This window comes from Pristiophorus japonicus, chromosome 6 (assembly GCF_044704955.1).
Source record: "Pristiophorus japonicus isolate sPriJap1 chromosome 6, sPriJap1.hap1, whole genome shotgun sequence".
Classification (NCBI taxonomy): Eukaryota; Metazoa; Chordata; class Chondrichthyes; family Pristiophoridae; genus Pristiophorus; species Pristiophorus japonicus.
The window spans coordinates 119,796,737-119,818,967 of record NC_091982.1 but is presented as its reverse complement, the minus strand read 5'-3'; the positions used below and the strand labels follow the sequence as shown (position 1 = coordinate 119,818,967).

Here is a 22,231-nt window from a genome sequence, read left to right as displayed (position 1 = left end):
TTCCCGATGTTGGGAAAGTCCAGAACCAGGAGACATAATCTAAGGATAAGGGGTGAACCATTTAGGACTGAGATTTGGAGAAACTTCTTCACTCAGAGAGTTGTTAATCTGTGGAATTCCCTACCGCAGAGAGTTGTTGATGCCAGTTCGTTGGATATATTCAAGAGGGAGTTAGATATGGCCCTTACGGCTAAAGGGATCAAGGGGTATGGAGAGAAAGCAGGAATAGGGTACTGAGGTGAATGATCAGTCATGATCTTATTGAATGGTGGTGCAGGCTTGAGGGGCTGAATGGCCTACTACTGCACCTATTTTCTATGTTTCTATGTTATCCAGTGGCAAGGGTTAACCTGCTCTGCTGCAAGGACCTAGTACGCACACATATCGCAGTGTGGGCAGGCCCGTGCTGCCCTTGGGCCCTTGGCTCCTCTGGGCCCCGTACCCCCATTTGCCACACCTCCGCCACGATCTCTCGCCGCACCTCCGCATCAAACATTTGCCGCACCTCTGCCATGATCACTTGCCGAATCTTAGCCACGGTCCCTCACTGCTCTTCCGTCCTGATCATCTGCCGCATTTCTGCCTCACTCTCTCGCTGCTCATCCGCCCCAACCTTCCCGCTCCTCCGCTGTGCCTGGGCCCCGCTGACGTTCCTGCTCACGCTCCAAACGGCGACCTGGGTTTTGATGACATCACCCAGTTGCCCACCTCGCAATCGTTGCATACTTGGAACGGCTCGTGCTGGAAGTTGTAGTGGGCATTACCTCACTGTAGTGGTAGTGTTGTAATGTAGGAAACGTAACAGTTCACTGTTGTAATGTAGGAAACGTAACAGTTCATTGTTGTAATGTAGGAAATGTAACAGTTCACTGTTGTAATGTAGGAAACGTAACAGTTCGTATGGCACTATTTTGAAGAAGAGCAGGGGAGTTCTCCCTGGTATCCTGGCCAATATTTATCCCTCATCCAAACTCACAGAAACAGATTATCTGGTAATTATCTCATTGCTGTTTGTGTGAGCTTGCTTTGCGCAATTTGGCTGCATGTTTGCCGACATCACAACCATGATTCCACTTCAAAAGCAATTCATTAGTTGTTAAACGCTCTGCGACATCCTGAGGAGAAGAAAGGCCCGATATAAATACATGGCCTCTCTTTCTTTTCCCTTCATCAGACCTCTTCTAGTTTAACCGGCAGTCTAAGCTTGCTACAGACACATCACAATAGCAGGAGATTACCTCACAACAAAGCTGGAATAAACTTCACTTTGCCCCCCACCTTCCCTCAGTTGCCCTCTGGGGCCAGGCTCCAGAAATGTGAATACAGAGTTTGTTTCAGCTGCATTGTTACTACCCACATGGCATGTAATTGGAGTCGGTGGCCTTAAGTATTTTGACTGGGTTGCTGGGATCAATCGAAAGCACAATTGCCCTTTTGATAGGTCTGCAAATTGTCTGATTGTCGAAAGCTGCTCATTTTGCTGCGCGTAAAACAAATGAGATAACTATATATTCTGAGTGCTGGAAAAGATTCAAAAACACAGCACATCTTTATATCACAAGTGCCATTCTCCATAATGTGTTATGAAACACACTTGGATGACTGAAGCAAGGACATCTCTTAAAAATAGGATTTTCATCCAGGGTTTTGAGTCCTGACGTTCTCAAGGTGAGCATAGAGCTTGCTGGGAGAATTGGGCAGGTGAAATACTGCGATTTGTTAATATTTTTATTTAGAACATTCACAAGTAAACAATGAACAAATAAAAAATACAATCACAATAAATCAGAATAAACCTCTTGCCCGATTAGGTTAGTGCGCCAATTATCACTTTACAACTGCAACCAATTTAGAATTCAAAAATATTAACTCAAAAGACCTTTTATTTGTGCACAATCTATACAAATAAAACAAAGCTAAAGAAATGTAAAGAATTTCCACCATTTTTAAAGAATTTCTCTGTACATGGACATGAATAGACCATACAGGAAAACAAGAACAAAGAAGAAGGCGGCAAATGTCGTAAAAAGAAATGCAATTTCTGTCAGACTTTCAGAGCAGAAGGTTCCACTCTGCCAAAACAGAGCAAGGGAATCACTGAACCTTATAGCACAGAAGGTTAAGGAGAAAGCCCATGGAGGCGTTCTGGACCACGGAGTGTGCGGCGGTATGCAGTGAACGATCGCTTCCACTGGTTGAGGAACGAGTGACAAGGGAACAGAGACTGAGGAGTATCAGAAGAGCGAAGGGGCAAGTTAGAAGAAATATTTTCACGCAGTGGGTTATTCGAACATGGAATGCTTCACAACAGGGGATTTGCAGGATCTTGCGGAGACATCGTTGGTGGTATTTCTCCAACGATTTGAGGTGTCTACTGTATATGGTCCATGTCTCTGAGCCATACAGGAGGGTGGGTATCACTACAGCCCTGTAGACCAAGAGCTTGGTGGCATTACCAACGATGTCTCCGCAAGATCCTGCAAATCCCCTGGGAGGACAGATGCACCAATGTTAGCGTCCTTGATCAGGCCTACATCCCCAGCATCGAAACACTGACCACATGCGACCAGCTCCACTGGGCGGGCCACATTGTCCGCATGCCCGACACAAGACTCCCAAAGCAAGCGCTTTACTCGGAACTCCTACATGGTAAGCGAGCCCAAGGTGGGCAGAGGAAACGTTTCAAGGACACCCTCAAAGCCTCCTTGATAAAATGCAACACCTCCACTGACACCTGGGAGTCCCTGGCCAAAGACCTAAGTGGAGGAAGTGCATCCGGGAGGGTGCTGAGCACCTCAAGATCCATCGCCGAGAGCATGCAGAAAACAAGCGCAGGCAGCGGAAGGAGCGTGTGGCAAACCAGTCCCACCCACCCTTTCCCTCAACCACCTGTGACAGCGACTGTAATTCCCGCATTGGATTGTTCAGTCACCTGAGAACTCACTTTTAGAGTGGAAGCAAGTCTTCCTCGATTTTGCGGGACTGCCTATGATGATGATGATGCTTCACAACAAGGTAGGGTTGAGCCAGAGACTAAACAGGGAGTTGGCAATTATTGGCAAAGGTTATGGGGATTGGACAGGGAAATGGGATGAATGCAGACAGCTCCAGTTGAAGTTGAAGCATGGACCGAATGACCTTGGTCCCTGCTGTACTTTCTCCGATTCAGTCAAATCAGGACCTGGCTGATTCCTTGCTCTGCTGGGAAATGATCCGTTACCAATTGTAAAGAAGGCTGTTTTTGCTCAGCTGAGATGAAATTCTCTCTTTCAGAAGTAGGTGATGCTTTTTGTTAGGCAAGGGTTTTAAGGGATATGGAGCCATGATCTAATTGAATGCCAGATCAGGCTTGAGGAGCTGAATGGTTTAATCCTGTTTCTATGAGAAAATTTAAAAGAGACTTGATCCATGGGTTTTTGTCAGCTGCAAAGACAATTCAGGCAGCTTATAAATATTTTATGCCATACATATAGATCCAATTTTCAAGGTACTATTGACCTGGTTTGTTTCTAAAACTGTTTCATTTGCCCCTTAAAATAACACAATGCTCGCGGTAATTTGTGTATTTTCTTAAGTTTCCTAATTCCATGTGTTTCTGTTACAATTCTTTACGGGTTTATGAATTCAAACCCTGCTGTTTCCAGTTGTTCTCCGAAGTTGCTCTGAAATGGTCGCTGCGGACCAGCCGACTGTGAGCAGCCAAGGGACCTCTCTCCCTCTCGATCCCCCGCCTGCCACGGTGCAAATGGGGCCACCCTGCTTGGCTCAGTGCCTGCCTGTGACAGCATGTTTAGGCTAGGGCACACACCCAGGATCCCACCACTCCTTTAGCTGCTCCGTCACCCCAGTTATGGTGACCTAATACTGTCACCATGTTCAATCCTTGAATGTTGGTTACTTAGGAGGTGCCGTCTTTCGGATGAGACGTTAAACCGAGGCCCTGTCTGCTCTCTCAGGTGGATGTAAAAAAATCCCACGGCACTATTTCGAAGAAGAGCAGGGGAGTTATCCCGGTATTCTGGCCAATATTTATCCCTCAATCAACATAACAAAAAAACAGATTATCTGGTCATTAGCACATTGATGTTTGTGGGAGCTTGCTGTGCACAAATTGGCTGCCGCGTTTCCCACATTACAACAGTGACTGCACTCCAAACGTACTTCATTGACTGTAAAGCACTTTGAGATGTCCGGTGGATGTGAAAGGCGCGATATAAATGCAAGTCTTTTCTTTCACTGCTCATCAAGTGCTCATTTTGTTGCGCCTACTTTTTGGAAAAGCTGCCAGGAGGAGGATGTGTCCCTGAAGTCTATATGCCCTGCTGCTCCCTCATCCTCGCCGAGTGCCATGTATTGCCATCCTGACCTTGCTCTCGGTTCCAGATGAGCTGAGATTGCTGAGACCGGGAACCATCCAGTTGGATGGCTGAGTTGACAGATGCACTGCAGTGCAACAGAGTTCATTGTGACAAAAAAGTCTTCGCGAAGGAACAGTTGAGCCGCTCCCCACCATTCTTGCAAGTTTATTTTCTGGCCTGTGAAGATTCTTCCCTCCCCTGGGTGCCAGCCACCATTTCCCACCTGATAGGGCCAGCAGTTGCCTCTGGCCTCAGCTAATGCTGGTTTTGAGCCAATTTGGCAGGAAGTGTGCGACAGAGTGACTTGGGATTTTCCGTCCTTCTCTGTGCCAAGGTGCTGATCATCTCCGCATCATATTGACAATGCTGGGACTTTGAACTCCACTCGTTCAATCTAAAAGAGCAGCAATAGCTGACAGCCTGAAAGAAAATTACAACTCGACAAACGTGGGCCTATGATGTGTGAAAACCGTTAGTTACACTGCAAGTGCAGTAAAGCATGGGCTTGTTATAACTGAAGTGTCACTTAAGTGTCAGCTTGGCTCAGTTGGTAGAACTCTCACCTCTGAGTCATGGGTTCAAGCCTTGAGCACATAATCTCAGTCTGACACTTCACAGAGGGAGTGCTGCACTGTTGGAGGAGCTGTTCTTTTGCTGAGATGTTAAACCTAGTTCAAGTGTACGTAAAAGATCTCATGCACTATTTGAAGAAAATCAGAGGTGTTCTCCCTGGTGTTCTGAGAAACATTTGTCCTTCCATCAGCATCATAGACAGTCCCTCGAAACGAGGATGGCTTGCTTCTACGACGAAAGCGGATGAGTGCACAGGTGTTTCAATGATATTCCGGGTCCCGAACTACATCCTGAAGGGTGGAAGATGCCTGTGCGAGGATTTTTTTAATGTGTGGTGGCCGTTGTACCCCAGCCACCACACGGGCTTGACCGAGCTAGGTTTTGGTCCAGTGGCAAGGATTAACCAGGGCGCCTGGAGACTTGCTCTACTGCACGGACCTCGTGCACACACATATCGCAGTGTGAGCTGGCCCGTGCTGCCCCTGGGCCCACGTCTCTTCTGGGCCCTGAACTTTTGCCTCTCCTGGGCCCCGATCACATCCCTCTACGAACTCTTGCTGCTCCTTCACCCCAACCTCGCCGCTCCTGCTGTACCTGCCCGCACTGCAGTCAGCTGTCGCCCTCCTGCAGCAGCACGCGCTGCTCCCTGCAGTGGTATACTGCCGCACGTTACTCCCTCTAATGGCCCCGGCCTGTCTCTCCATCAACACCACTGTAATGTCTGTAGCTCCACACTGTGGACTCCTGTGTTACTGCAGCCAGTGCTGTTTATAATAAAGAACCAGGTCACCTGACAAGGAGACTTCTGGAAGCTTCTGCCACCTTACAAGCTGTGTGTGCTGTGTACTCTCTGGAAATACCACTACTAAAAAAGATTAGTGATCGTTTGCTGTTGCAGGAGCTTGCTGTGCCCTAACTGGCTGCCGTGCTTGCCTGCATAACAACAGTGACCACACTTAAGAAGTCACTGATTGGCTGTGAAGTGCGATGGGATGTCCTGAGGATGTTATGATTACTGTATGAATACAAGATTGTTCCCTTTCGTGCAGGTGCTGTGATTCCTGCTTCTGCAATCAGCTTGTGTCGGTATAAAAGTGTTGACCTACCTGCAAAGAGTGAGAGTGAGAGAAGGAGAGAGAGAGAAGGAGAGGGAGAGCAACGTGCTTTTCCGCTTGTGTGTCTCTGTGATTGTGTTGGCCACAGGATGCCCTGCAGCTCCCAGTATTTGTGACCTTCACTACACTGACTAGCTCCAGTCGCGTTTGACAACGGACACAATTAATAAGCATACAAGCTTGTAATTTGCACTAAACAAAGCTGGGTGTGTCAGCCAGAATGTTTGGTTGGCACGTCTCCCTCTCAGGCTTTGTCTAGCTGCACTTTTAATATTTAATTGAATTATATAAAGTGATATTCTTTGGATAATAACAAAACTTTAGCATTAACTCCTCATTATTTGGTTTCTGTCTATATATATATGTTTAGTAGTATCTTCTTTGCTATAAAATGCCGTGTGTTATATAGAGATAGTAATTAACGTAAAGCAAAGGTCCTACTCAGTGAAGCATAATCTATGCGCTGCCTGAAAGGGCGGTGGGAGCAGATTCAATCGAAACTTTCAAAAGGGAATTGGATAAATACTTGAAAAGGAAACATTTTCAGGCCTATGGGGAGAGAGCGGGGGAGTGGGACTAATTGGAGAGCTCTTTCAAAGAGGCACACTGAGCCAAATGGACTCTTCCTGTGTTGCAAGATTCCATATGTTCAATGTGTAAACTCAATAAACAGCTGCCTAATTTCAGAATGGTCCTGTATTTTTCCTTAAGGTACTGTTTCTACCTCCCTCCCACCCCATTGCATCACCTGAGTAGATTGTCCTTCCATCTCCTCCGTACCTCCCTTCATTTCACCTTCCAAAACACAGTCTCACATACCTAAAGGGAATCGGTGCTTCTATCTACAAAGAATGTTTTTTTTTTACTTAGTTTACAATGCCAAGAAATTTGGAAAAATACAGAAATCTTACGAACTTGCAAACCACCTGGATTCTCTTTGTAGATCTCAATTTTAAAACTAATGAGGAACACTGGAGTTATGTGCCCAATGTGTGATTCATACCACCAGCACTGGCTCCGCAATTTCCTACAAATCCCCTGGGAGGACAGACGCACCAACGTCAGTGTTCTCACTCAGGCCAACATCCCCAGCATCGAAGCACTGACCACACTCGACCAGCTCCATTGGGCGGCCACATTGTCCACATGCCCGACATGAGACTCCCAAAGCAAGCGCTCTACTCGGAACTCCAACATGGCAAGCGAGCCCTAGGTGGGCAGAGGAAACGTTTCAAGGACACCCTCAAAGCCTCCTTGATAAAATGCAACATCCCCACTGGCACCTGGGAATCCCTAGCCAAAGACCGCCCTAAGTGGAGGAAGAGCATCCAGGAGGGCGCTGAGTACCTCGAGTCTCGTTGCCGAGAGCGTGCAGAAATCAAGCGTAGGCAGCGAAAAAAACGTGCAGCAAACCAGTCCACCCATCCTTTCCTCCAACCACTGTCTGCCCCACCTGTGACAGAGAATGTAATTCCCGTAGTGGACTGTACAGTCACCTGAGAACTCACTTTTAGAGTGGAAGCAAGACTTCCTCGATTTCGAGGGACTGCCTATGATGCTGTGTGATTCACACCTATTTATAGTTTTACAGCAGTTTACCATGCAATATGCATTTTAGTTATATGTCAAATTCTGCCCTCTTGAGCATTCCTGATTATAATCGCTCAACCATCAGTGGCCGTGCCTTCTGTTGCCTGGGCCCCAAGCTCTGAAACTCACTCCCTAAACCTCTCTGCCGCTCTACATCTCTCTCCTTCAAGATGCTCCTTAAAACCTACCTCCTTCCTGAGCTAATTTCTCCTTATGCGGCTCGTGCCAAATTTTTTATTTCATACTCCTGTGAAGCGTTACGTTAAAGGCGCTGTATAAATACAAGTTGTTGTTGTCTCTGCACATTAAGGCTTTGCAGTATTATTTGGTCTCAGCCATGGGTAACACTCTTGAGTCAGAAGGTCGTGGGTTCAAATCCCACTCCAGAGACTTGAGCGCATAATACAGGCTGACACTCCCAGTGCAGTGCTGAGGGAGTGCTGCACAGTTGTCGGTGCCGTTTTTCAGATGAAACTTTAAATCGAGGCCCCGTCTGCCCTCTCAGGTGGACGTAAAAGATCCCAAGACAATATTTTGAGGAAGAGCAGGGGAGTTCTCCTCAGTGTCAATATTTAACCCTCAACCACTGTTGCTGAAGCAGATTATCTGGTCATTATCACATTGCTGTGTGTGTGGGAGCTTGCTGTGCGCAAATTGGCTGCCGTGTTTCCTACATTACAGCAGTCACTGCACTTCAAATGTCTTTCATTGGTTGTAAAATGCTCTGGGACGATTGGAGCTCATGAAAGGTGCTATAGAAATGCAGGTTCTTTCTTTACTCATTCTTGCAACAGAATTGAGTGAAGAGAACAACCGCAGGGAGCTACACAGCCCTTTGTGTGCAGGTGTAGCTCATAATTTGTTGTGACACATATCAAGATTTTACCTAATGACATATTTCATACTGCAGTTGAAGTAATTGTGCCCTCAAGTGTTGCACTTTGGCAACACCCTGTATTATTTGCCATTTCCTGCAGAGGCTATTCCTGAATTATTTCCAATAGTTTCATCATTTTATTAACCTAGTACCCTATACCTCTTTAAATCATAAACTCCAACACCCCTTGAATGATTCGGCCCAGTGTCAATGGTTAACATTTAAGACATGGATAAAAGTTTGTTGATCTAACCGGGGAAATGCCCGGATGATGCCAGGGATGGGAAACTATAGTTGCGGGGAGAGACTCGAAATACTGGGCCTGTTTCCACTGGAGCAGAAGCCTTCATCATGAAGGGAAAGAGAGTTAACGAATGTTTGAAACAGAGGAAGACGTAGGGCTTTGGGGAAAGAGTGGGGCAGTGTGATTCATTTTGAATTGCTCCAGCAAGGATATGATGGGTCCTTCTTTGTCCCTGTTGTACAGAGTGTTTCTCCAAAGCAATCAGGCACCAGGCGAAGTGGCCGCTCATTCAACAAATGCTAAAATAAAAACATTCCTTAACGTTAAATTTCCTTGGTAGCCAGAAAACTCCAGGAAAAATCAATGCGTCTGCTTGCTTTGATCTATTGACGGAGTCTGAAAGCTTCTTGCACTCAGTGCATTAAACAGACATGATAGATTTCGGTGTAAGCGCTGCAGAATTTCTCCAACAGTCTACACAGCCTGAATTCTGTTAAAAGTGGCAATCATTGTGGTGTCATGTGCTTTAAATGATATTTTCCTCTGAGCTGTGAAGGGTATATTGCAGCTAATCCCTTTAATCGGCCATATATCCTGCTTGGTGAGGTAAGGTCAGCGGATCTGATCACCTCTCCATTTGCGAGTCTCACGGGGCATTCATGCACTGACTTGACTGTGAGTGCCTTCTCTTCACTCCTCTCCATTACCATATTCACCAGACTGCAGACAGGGGAAGGGCAGGATCACTACTTTACTCCATGACCTTGGCGAGATGGTAACAGCCAGAGAAAGTCACAGCAGTGGATAATGAAAGGAAAGTGAGAGTGGATAGAAGATTAAAAGCCAATCTGATGCAAGGTGGTTGCACTTGAGTCCGTAGTTAGAATAGCCATTGGGGAACTTTAAGAGGTAGATTCCCGCCTTCACCATGTGGCCGGGATCAGATCGCCCTCCCTTGCTAGAACCTGCCAGTGTTCATTCCACGGATTTCAATGGAAGTGAAATTGGGCAGGTTTTGTAATCATAGACTGATACAGCACGGGAGGAGGCCATTCGGCCCACCGTGCCTGTGTCAGCTCTTTGAAAGCTGATGCACTGCACCAACTCGCCAAGGCTCCTTCGGCAGCACCTCCCAAACCCGAGACCTCTACCACCTAGAAGGACAAGGGCAGCAGGCGAATGGGAAAACCACCACCTCCACGTTCCCCTCCAAGTCACACACCATCCTGACTTGGAAATACAACGCCGTTACTTCATCGTCGCTGGGTCAAAATCCTGGAACTATCTCCCTAACAGCACTGTGGGAGCACCTTCACCACACGGACTGCAGTGGTTCAAGAAGGCGGCTCACCACCACCTTCTCAAGGGACAGTTAGGGATGGGCAATAAATGTCGGCCTTGCCCGCGACGCCCACATTCAATTAGTCCCACTCTCCGGCTCTTTTCCCAAAGTCCTGCAATTTTCTCCCCTTTAAGTATTTGTCCAATTCCCTTTTGAAAATTATTATTGAATCTGCTTCCACTGCCCTTTCAGGCAGTGCGTTCCAGATCATAACAACTCGCTGCGTAACAACATTTCTTCTCGTCTCCCCTCTGGTTTTTTTGTCAAATACCGTAACTCTGTGGTTTCTGCTTACCAACCCTCCTGCCGCGGGAAACCGTTTCGTTTCTCCTTATTTACTCTATCAAAATCCTGCATCATTTTGAACATCTCTATTAAATCACCCTTTAACCTTCTCTGCTACAAGGCGAACAATCCCAGCTTATCCAGTCTCTCCACAGAACTGAAGTTGCTCAGCCCTGGTACCATTCTGGTGAATCTCCTCTGCACGCTCTCCAAGGCTTTGACATCCTTCCGAAAGTGCGGTGCCCAGAATTAGCCACAATACTCCAGCTGGGGCCTACCCAGTGACTTAGAAATGGCGGACCGTCCTCTTCCCCTGATTACTGCCCAGACGGTGAAGACAAAAATCTACCTCTAAGGGTGCTGAGTGCACAAGCATGGTGCCTTCCGTATTTTTGAAAGAATCATTTTCATGTAACCAGTTTGTTCTCAGTATTGGCCTTTATTTGTAATCCTGTTTCCCTGGTCTGATCCCACTGCTCCTGCTGTCAGTGCTCTTCCTTTGGCACTTGGACAGCAGGTAGTCTGCAAACTGGGAGCGTTTTGCCAGTTCCTTTTACTCCATCCGTGATAGAACGTTTTGCGAGCGTGAGATGCTCCAGCGAACTTGCCAACATGCTCATTGTGGGGAGTAATTGGAATTGTAACTGAGCCTATGTAAACAGAAATCCGGAGGTCCATCATTAGAGCTGACAAATGCCCCTCCAATTGTGGTGTTTCATATTTTCATGGGTCATGCTAAACAATATAGTGATAGCACTCGGGGCCCCTGAGCCAGAAGGTCGCGGATTGAATCCCCACTTGAGCATATATCCAGGCTGACACCCTTCCAATAAACAAACAAACACATTGACTTGCATTTATACAGCACCTTTCACAACCTCAGGACCTCCCAAAGTCCCTTACACCCAATGAAGTGCTTTTGGAGCGTAGTCACTGTTGGAACATAGGAGATGCCAATTTGCGCACAGCAAGCTCCCACAAACAGCAATTTGGAGGTGCATGGATGATTTGCAGCAAAGTGGGTTCGAGTCCCACTCCAGAGACTTGAGCACATAATCCAGGCTGGCACTCCGGTGCTGTACTGAGGGAGTGCTGCACCGTCTTTTGGATGAGACGTTAAACCGAGGCCCCGCGTGTTCTCTCAGGTGGACACAAAGAAATCCCACGGCACTATTTTGAAGAAGAGCAGGGGAGTTCTCCCAATGTCCTGGCCAATATTTATCCCTCAACCTGCATCACTGAAACAGATTTTCTCATTTATCACATTGCTGTTTGTGGGACCTTGCTGTGTGCAAATTAGCTGCCCTGTTTCCTACTTTACAACAGTGTCTGCACGTCAAAACTATTTCAAAGTGTAACAAGGGGCTAAATAACTGTGAGCTTGGTTTCTTCACATTGGAAAGGAGTGTGGAAGTTACTGATAAATGTATGACACTGCTCTGTGTATTAACATAACAGGTGAAAGCCTCAGTGAAAGTAATGGACCAAGAAATATCATTCAGATATTCATCCGCTAAAATCACCAATCATTTCTGGACTTACATTTTTACAAAAGCTCATCACTTGGTTCTATTCCCCCGTCATCCCGAGGCAACAAACGGCACTGGACTAGGATGGGACCTTGTGTTGGTGGGCCTGCTGTCTGCCACGTGTATAAACACGGGAGTCTCTCAAACAAACTACTGAGATACCTGCATGAGATATGGTGCCCTTTTGCCTGCCGTGTTACACACACTCTCGCAGATGGCGGAGGTGGGAAGGATTACAGAGGCGGTCGTAGACGGGTCTTTGAGATGGAGAGGATGTGGGATTGGAAGCTATGGTTGAATAGGATGGCGGGGTTGTGGGCAGTCCAGTTCAGCCTGAGCCAGCTGCCAAGGTGGAGGATGGAGTTGGAAGGTGAGGTTATGATGTTCATGCTGGGAGTCAAAGATGATGGCTGTGTGTTTGTATAGCTGCCCTGACATTGCCTTCCAACAAATGTTATCCCAAGCCGCAGTGTTTCCTCATCAGCTACATAAGAACATAAGAAATAGGAGCAGGAATAGGCCATTTTGCCCCTCAACATTTACTTGCTTCCGCTTGGTGGAATGACGTATGTAGGATAGCTTGTAATGTGCCGCCTATCTCGATGTTTAGACATCCAAATCCATTGACTTGCACTCAGCTTTCTTTTTAAAAATTATTCATTCTCGGGATGTGGGCATCATGACAAGGCTGACATTTATTGCCCTGAGAAGATGGTCGTGGGCTGTAATGTATCCACCAGTGAGGATGTTCACAGGTTTGTAGAGCTGTTGAGTTGGGAGTGGCTTAGCCAGTCACGTGATGTTCACAAGACTCAATAAAACCCCAGCCAGTTGGGTTCGGGGGATCTACGATGAGGCAGGTGATTGTGAGCCTGGTGGGTGAACGGGTAATGTGTAGTGTGATTGTTACACCTTTGCTAATAAACCAACTAGTTCTTAATAGCAATGTGTTGCTGTGAATTCTTAAGCAAAGAACCAATGAAGCAGATACATTACATGGACCGTCTTGTGTTTGTCACAAATCCACCATACAAGTTGGTCCAGGATGTTGCCCGATGGGATGGCGGGGTGGGGGGATGGGAGGCCAGTGTGAGAACTGCGAAACATTCCAGAAACCATTCTGTACTTTACATTCTGCTTGAATGAGTTACATTTTCAATGCAGTAATTGTATTTTGCTCTTGTTTTTTTACAGGGGCGTTGCACTCGGGAAAATTGCAAATATCTCCACCCGCCCCCACACTTGAAAACACAACTGGAGATCAACGGACGGAATAACCTGATCCAGCAGAAGACGGCCGCGGCCATGCTCACGCAGCAGATGCAGTTCATGCTGCCGGGCACACAGCTGCAGCCAATGGTAAGCACCAGTATCATCACACAACCCCTCCATCAGCGGGTCCGCCTGCTTCCACCGCTACCTCACAGGCTAAACCTTCCGTCAGTAAACACCGCTTTTATACATTAAAGAATGACTCCTGTCTCAAAGGCAACACGGGTTAAAACAAACCCGACTGACTAGTCTGGCTTTATGTCTCTGTCCATATTGAGACCTGTGACTGCCACAGAATTTTAAATACTGTCTTGTTATAAGTGTGGTAGTGCACTTCATTCAAACCTGTTTCTAATTGAAACAGAAAGTTGGCGTGCAATAAACGTCCAGTTTTAAAAGTCACGATGAAAGATTACGATTTGAAAGGGTAGACGTCGAGAAAATGTTTCAACTTGTGGGGAGTCCAAAACTCGAGGTCAGGATTTGGGTGTCAGAGAGTTGGCACGCAGGTACAGCAAGCGATTTGGAAAGCAAATGATATGTTATTTATTGCAAGGGAGTTGGGGTTTAAGAGTAAGGAAGTTTTGCTGCTATTATATAAGGCTTTGGTGAGACCATACCTGGAGTACTGTGTACAGGTTTGGTCTCCGTACCTGAGGAAGGATATTTCTGCCTTAGAGGGGGTGCAACAAAGGTTCACTGGACTGATGCCTGGGATGAGAGGACTTTCCTATGATGAGAGATTGAGTAGAATGGGTTTATACTCTCTGGAGTTTAGAAGAATGAGAGGACTCATATAAGATGCTGAGAGGACTTAACCGGGTAGATGCTGAGAGAATGGTTCCCCTGGCTGGAGTGTCTAGAACCAGGGGTCACAGTCTCAGGATAAGGGATAGGCCATTTTGGGCTGAGATGAACAGAAATTTCTTCATTCAAAGGGCTGTGAATCTTTGGAATTCTCCAGCTCAGAGGGCTGTGGAGGCTCAGTTGTTAAGTATATTCAAGACTGAGACCGATATATTTTTGGGCATTAAGGGAATCCGACGATTATGGGGATCGGGTGGGAAAGTGGAGTTAAGGTCGAAGATCAGCCATGATCTTATTGAATGGTGGAGCAGGCTCGAGGGGCTGTATGGCCTACTCCTGCTCCTATTTCCTATCTTCTTGTGTTCTTATAGTCACTATTAAATCCAATAGAAACTTCTTTACCCAAAGTGTGTAACGATGTGGAAATCACTACCACACGGAGTAGTTGAAGTGAATTGCGTAGATGCATTTAAGGGGAAGCTAAATAAGCATAAAAGGGAGAAAGGAGTGGAATGATATGCTGATCAGGAGAGATGAAGCAGGGTGGGAGGAGGATCATGTGGAGCATAAACACCGGCACCGACCTATTGGGCCCAATGGCCTGTTTCTGTGCTACAGACTCTGTGCAATTATATGTATGTGGCTCGGTGTCAGAGTTTGGCTGTTTACGCTTATGTGAAGTGCCTTGGGATGTTTTACTGTGTTACAGACACTATACAAATTCAAGTTGTTGTTATCCTATCTTTTTTTGATGTCTCTGAACATTTATACACTGGTATTTTGACAGCATTGCAGACAAAGTTAGTGGCTTGTCATGGTCTAACTGACTGCAATTGGGTTGCAGTTCAACAAAGCAAGTTCACCATGTGGGCTTTAATACCCTCAGAACTGCTATTTGCATAGCCTAAATATCAGTGACCAGGCACACCATGGAATCTTTGGCCAACCATCCAAAATTCAGCCCCACCAGAAACCTGGCGCATCAACCGTTCTCAAAGTGTTTTTACCGCCATTTCGGATGAGGTCGCCTCTTTCCTGAAATTCAGCTCTTTGTCTTTTTTTTTAAGCGGCCAGGAAGTGGGTCATAATGAGGGCAGAGGTGCGGCGGTAAGTGCTGGTGAGGGACGGAATGGGAGGTGGGACGGATTCTCCGCCGCTGTCACTGCAGGAGAGCGGTGGTAACGTCATTGGTCACCACGTACCTCCCCTCCCTTAAAGGGGAGAAAATCGGCAATTATTTCGGATGGGCCACTGGGCCACTGGGCCACCAGGGAGGGTTTCAGCCGGGCCAGCGGCCTGGCATCCAAGAGGGGCCAGGCTGCCTGTTGCTGGCCCAGCCGAACCCAGGGGCATGATAGTCCGGCCTACATGGAAGTCGTCCGGGAAAAAAAAAATGGCGGTGGCAGTGTGCCCTCACCTTTAATGGCCGCTGCAAGGCCAGGGCTAACAGGGAATGAAAAGGCTGTCGGGGGCACCGCTCGGCGGGCATAAGCTTTTTTGGACTGAATTTCGCGGGAGGTGGGGAGTCCCGGCGGTGCATGCACTGATGACGCACTCATGGCCATTTTGGCAGCGGAGGGGCGGAAATAGGAACCGCCAGAAACCCCCCCCCCCCGAGCTGAATTTAGCTTGCGGCGGCCATTTGACCAGAAATTGGTAGCCGCTTGACTCTGGCGCATGGCCGCTGCAATCCAGCAGTAATGGGCCTTATTCGGCTGAATTTCGGGCCCGCCATCTTTATATTGTGCTCTGACATATTTACCGTTTTCCATCATTTCCCTAATCACAACAGTGACTACACGTCAAAAGTACTTCACTGAAAGGCGTGATAGAAGTACAAGTTCTCCCTTCTTTCTTTCCTTATGGCTGTAGAACTGGAATTTTCCATTCTTCCTTATTGAAGAGCAGGACCACAAATTTTCTACAATGCAGGTTAGTTTTTCAGGTGAAAGAATGTGGACTTCCATCTGGTCAGTGTGAATGAGGCCCATTGGCGACTCTGGTCAATCTATAACCATAGTAGAGGTGAAAATATTGCAGTTTTATTTCTCATCGCAGTTTAACAGGAGAACTCGGGAATCTTACCTTCCAGATTTTAAAAACGGCAGGTTTAGAAGGTTCTAGTTGAGGCTCTTTGGGAAAGTTGGAATCTTAATCCGGTTTAAGCTGAAAAGATTAGATCCTGGATCATTTTGACACGAAACAAGGACACTGTCTGTTTAGGCTGAAAAGTCCTTCAAGTGAGCGTTGGACCTGTTTCTGGCTGGAGCAGAGATCAAGAGGTATATACGGTATGACATTAATCAGGGCCACAGTGGTCTCCTGGATTAGTTATGATCACCTAAAGGGGTTGGAGAGGAATTTTCCAGATTTTTGTCCCTAATTGACCTGGGTTTTTATCTGGAAACACTTCTACACACAAAAGGTGATAGAGTTTGAAGCTTTCTTCCACAAATTACAATTGATGTTGGATCAATTGTTCATTTTAAATCTGAGATTGATAGATTTTTGTTAACCAAAGGTATTAAGGGATATGGGGCAAAGGCAGAGTTAGGTTGCAGATCAGCCAGGATCTCATTGAATGGCGGAACAGGCTCGAAGGGCCATGTTGTGCATGCATGCCTGTTTACTGTGTGATGTCTGTAACACTGTTATGCCACATTGAATGTACCCTTATACTGCACACACCTTACCGGTACACCAGAGGGTGCTGCTGCTGGAGACCTAGGGGTTGCTTGCACACGGCAGGTAACTCAGTATAAAAGGGAACTCACAGCTTGTTGTTGGCACTCAGGAGCTGCAAATAAGGGACTACAGGTCTGCATAATTTAAGTATCATACCCTGCCTCGTGGAGGCATTACTAAAGGTGCCTACATACACTACAACTTGCAACGGGAATACGAGGTCACGAACTACACGCTCAACATGTCTAACCTCAGCAACCTTCAGCAATTTGCAAAGAGGGAAGATTGGCCGCTTTTGTGGAAAGATTGGAACACTTCTTTATAGCCAACGACCTGGACGGAGACACACCAGCTACACTACCGAACAAACGTAGGGCCATCCTGCTTAGCAGTTGTGGGCCCACCATCTACGGTCTCGTCAGGGACGTACTAGCCCCGGAGAAGACAACCACCAAGAGCTATGAGCAACTTGTAACAATCATACAGGAACAACTAAAACCGAAAGAAAGCATCCTCACAGCCAGGCGTTCTACACTTACCGGCAGACCTGAGGGCCAAGAAATTGTCAAGTATGCTGCACACTTAAGAAGACTAGCTGCACCGTGTGATTTTGGTGACCATCTTAATGAAGCACTAAGGGACATATTTGTCATCGGAATCAGCCACGAAGGCCTCCTACACAAATTGCTCTCGGCTGACATCACAGTCACCCTGCAGAAAGCAATTCAACTGAGCCAGGCCTATATGGTTTCGGCCAGCGAATACTGACCCAGGACTCTAAACCGGCGAGCGCAGTGCACCGCATGGATACTTCTAAAGGCAGAAATGCTGCCCCGAGTCCTGCAAACCTGAGTCCACCACATGGGGCAAACTGGATGGCCCCATGCTGGTGCTGTGGAGGCAACCACAGGGCCCACCAGTGCTGCTACAAAGACTATGCATGCAAAGGCTGCAAAGAGAAAGGGCACCTTCAGAGAATGTGCAGAAAGGCTGTACTCACCGCGTCTCTGATGAGTTGGCTGATCACCGGGGCTCCGACACAGATGAAGATGAAGCTGCTCACACCCTGGAAGAAGAGTATGGAATCTTTACCTGTTCCACCAGAAGTTCTCCGTGGATGATGGAAGTGGACATCGATGGGGTCCCAGTTTCCATGAAGACCGACACAGGGGCGAGTCAGTCTGTGATGAGCCAAATGATCTTTGAAAAAATTTGGATGAATTCTGCCACTCAACCAAAACTGTCTCCTGTCCAGGCAAAGCTGCTCACCTATACCAAAGGAAAAATCCAAATCGTTGGCAGTGTAGACATCCAGGTCTCCCAGGGTGGCGTGTTGAACAAACTCCCCATGTGGATTGTAGCCAGCGACGGTCCCACGCTGCTGGGCAGGAATTGGATGAACCGGGTCCACATCAGGCGAAGTGGCCCTTTGGAAGAAAAGACCACCACAGCCCTCCTGCAGGAAAGCCAGGAAATGGCTGCAGCACCAGCAGCACAAGGAGAAGCACTTGTAATCAAAATGGCCGCCGCCATGCCACCAGTGAGCATGGAGGAGCATCACATGACACAGAGCGGCCAATCGGATTTGAAGGCTCCCTTAAAGACCGGTAACCAAATAAATTTAAAGGGGAAGTTTCAACTATTTGAGTACACGGACTTTAAAGCTAAAGATGCGATTAAAGGGTGCAAGTATAACAATGTATCCAATATAACAATGAATTGTGATGCTGGTTTAACTAATGTGACTAATGATATGAATGCAGGTGTCAGTAAGGTTAAGAACAAGTTTATTATGCTTAACAGTAATGATAGAGATTGTGAAATGCCTAATGTAACCATGTCTGTTGAAACCAGGACACCCAAAAGTCATGCAAATGCTAGAATGTATAATGCAGGCTTGACTATGTGTGATCAGAGCCAAGGTGTCGTGTATACCAGTAGGCCACTGCCAAAGGACATTGGGTCTTACAGGGACCATGCTGATGCCAATGGAATCCCCCTGTGGGAGACCCCCAGGTCCAGCAGGCTACCTGACCATGTAGCCTGGAACTTGGAATGAATGTGATGCCCCTTGCAGGAGACACACACAGGCAGTGGGAGCAGACTCAATACAGGGACAGAGGTCAATAGGCAGCTCAACCACCACCAATGGCAACCTGCACCAGACCAGCCCTAAAGCCCCTGGCCACCAGAGCCAACACCAGGAGCATGAGGCCAATACCCTCCAGCTTCCCTGGCAAACCCTGGGATGACCTGACCCTCATCCCAATTGGTGGACAAGGAGCCCACCCAGTCTTGTGGCCCTGCCCACCGCCCCACAACTACCCACATCACAGTGTATACACACCACCTACTGCTGCTGTGGCTACTTCCCCGAGGGATCACACAACAGTGACACCCACTTGGTTTGTGTGTGAGGGAGGGGAAACGTATGAGGCCAGCCTCAAGCACAGGGCTCACACCTGGCACCCACACAACCCTCACCACAACCCCCCATAGCCCACCACTGATCACCTCCCCTGGTCATGACAATAAGGATATGAAAAATGCTCAGGGGGGAGTATTGTTGTGTATGCATGCCTGTTTACTGTGTGATGTCTGTAACACTGTTATGCCACATTGAATGTACCCTTATACTGCTCACACTTTACCGATACACCAGAGGGGGCTGCTGCTGGAGAACTAGGGGTTGCCTGCACACGGCAGGTAACCCAGTATAAAAGGGAACTCACAGCTTGTTGTTGGCACTCAGGAGCTGCAAATAAAGTACGAGAGGTCTACACAGTTTAAGTATTATACTCGTGGAGTCATTACTAAAGGTGCCTACATATACGACAACTGCCGACGGGAATACGAGGTCACGATCTACACGCTACTCCTGTTCCTATGTTCATATGGTTTTTCGCCTCTCCCAGGAGATCACGGGATGAGAATGTCTGTACTGTGATGCACAAGACATTACAACTGTTTGGGACAGGCTGGATTGACCTGTGGGTCTTTTCCTCTCCGTTATTGTTTGTATATTCATATGTAAAATGTGCTGTAAATATGTTTTCTTATTATCTTTATCCACAGACTACATTTCCTGTTACTCCATCTTTAGCTACAAATCATACAATGGGTCTTAATCCCTACCTGAGTCACATGACCCATGGGATGGGATTGGTTCCAACAGAACTTCTACCAAACGCACCTGTCCTTGTGTCGGGGAATCCCACTGTTACAGTCCAAGGAAACACGGCTTCACAGAAGCTAATAAGAACAGACAAATTGGAGGTATCAGTGTTTATATACGTGTGTGTGTGTGTTTTATATATGCATGCAATAGATGGAATAGCATTCTATTATACACTTATTTTAATTATATGTATATAATTTATATAAAAATCTTATGTCTCCGTGCACTTCTGGTCAACTTTTCCCATTATAAATTACTATGCCAACGTTTATAATGGAAACTACCTCAGCAATGTACTGACGTGGATAGAGAACTGGTTGGCAGACAGGAAGCAGAGAGTTGAGATAAATGGGTCCTTTTCAGAATGGCAGGCAGTGACTAGTGGGGTGCCGCAGGGCTCAGTGCTGGGATCCCAGCTATTTACAATATGCATCAATGATTTAGATGAAGGAATTGAGTGTAATATCTCCAAGTTTGCAGATGACACTAGGCTGGGTGGCAGTGTGAGCTGGAGGAGGATGCTAAGAGGGTGCAGGGTGACTTAGACAGGTTAGGTGAGTGGGCAAACGCATGGCAGATGCAGTATAATGTGGATAAATGTAAGGTTATCCACTTTGGTGGCAAAAACACAAAGGCAGAATATTATCAGAATGGTGACAGATTAGGAAAAGGGGAGGTGCAATGAGACCTGGGTGTCATGGTACATCAGTCATTGAAAGTTGGCATGCAGGTACAGCAGGCGGTGAAGAAGGCAAATGGTATGTTGGCCTTCGTAGCTAGGGGATTGGAGTATAGGAGCAGGGAGGTCATACTGCAGTTGTATAGGGCCTTAGTGAGGCCTCATCTGGAATATTGTGTTCAGTTTTGGTCTCCTAATCTGAGGAAGGACCTTCTTGCTATTGAGGGAGTGCAGCGAAGGTTCACCAGACTGATTCCCGGGATGGCTGGACTGACATATGAGGAGAGACTGGATCGACTGGGCCTGTATTCACTGAAGTTTAGAAGGATGAGAGAGGATCTCATAGAAACATATAAAATTCTGACGGGACTGGACAGGTTAGATGCAGAAAGAATGTTCCCGATGTTGAGGAAGTCCAGAACCAGGGGATATAGTCTAAGGATAAGGGGTAGGCCATTTAGGACTAAGATGAGGAGAAACTTCTTCACTCAGAGAGTTGTTAACCTGTGGAATTCCCTACCGCAGAGAGTTGTTGATGCCAGTTCATTGGATATATTCAAGCGGAAGTTAGATATGGCCCTTACGGCTAAAGGGATTAAGGGGTATGGAGAGAAAGCAGGAAAGGGGTACTGAGGTGAATGATCAGCCATGATCTTATTGAATGGTGGTGCAGGCTCGAAGGGCAGAATGGCCTACACCTTTATTCTATGTTTCAATGTTTCTATGTAAACTGCTGTAATTACATCCTCTTGCCATCAGAGGGTGTAATTACAGAGAATTACGGGCCGGACTCATCTCATCGGCAGAAGTGTGGGGAAAGCCCATTTACACAGGATTTGCGGCACGCCTCCGATGCAGTTATGGCAGCACGGTGTTTAGACTAGATTTTCGGCTCTGCTGATTTTGGGGCATTATTGCCGGCGGAGCGGTAAAGTTTGCGCCCGGGAATAGTTTGCACCTCAGTCAGCAAAATTGGTCAGCTGGGCCCTGAGTGTGGGGCGGGGTGCTAAGGGAGGTGCCTCTCTCAGGGCGCTAGGCCGGCTGATCATGGGAAAATCCCCAGCTAGACAGCCGGCCTCGGTGCGCCCTGAGAGAGGTCTGGGGAGAAAAAACCCCTGAAAAAAACCACCAAAAACATTCCCAATACATTGCTCACACCACCACAACATAAATCGCAAAAAAAAAAAAAAAAAAAACAATCTCACTTACCTGAGGTGGACATTACTTCTTTACTGCGGCCGCTCCAGCTCGGACTGCCTGCTTTCACAGGCGGTCCCAGCAGGGGGCGCTACGGGTTGGGCGGGAGTCAAAAGTCAAGCTAGTGTCACAACCAGGGGTGTTGCACACCGGCTCGGCTCTCCTGGGCGGTAATGCTCCGTGCCCCGCTGACACCGGCATCGAATGTCCCATGGGACGCTGGAACTGGCCATCCGCCCGGAAGAGCTCACCGCCGCCATTGCTGCCCCTCCGGGGTAGAAAACAGAGGCGGCAACATCGGAAAATCCTTCATGTTTACATAACCAATTTCCATTATAAACGTGGGCACAGGAATCTATTGTAGAAATGTTAAAATAAAGAGGGTATACACGACTTTCTCATGGGGGACTGAATTATGTCGGCGTGTCCTGGTCCATTTACCACCCTGACCTCTAACCTCAATTCACCTGAGGACGTGGTCTTGACTATCCAGGAGATTG

General features: G+C 47.2%; 1 protein-coding gene across 11 annotated transcripts in view; it reads left to right on the top strand.

Annotated features, from left to right (window-relative positions):
* Positions 1-22,231, top strand: part of LOC139265769 (muscleblind-like protein 3) — a 212,672-nt gene that overhangs the window by 149,429 nt on the left and 41,012 nt on the right. For 7 of the 11 annotated variants that reach the window (XM_070883152.1, XM_070883148.1, XM_070883145.1 and 4 more), the window contains 3 exons: positions 13,108-13,272; positions 15,865-15,924; positions 19,753-19,953. In XM_070883152.1, coding sequence (XP_070739253.1) covers positions 13,108-13,272; positions 15,865-15,924; positions 19,753-19,953 — 426 coding nt within the window. The remainder of the gene's footprint in view (positions 1-13,107; positions 13,273-15,864; positions 15,925-19,752; positions 19,954-22,231) is intronic. The other 4 variants (XM_070883153.1, XM_070883150.1, XM_070883149.1 and 1 more) reach the window with 1 other exon arrangement.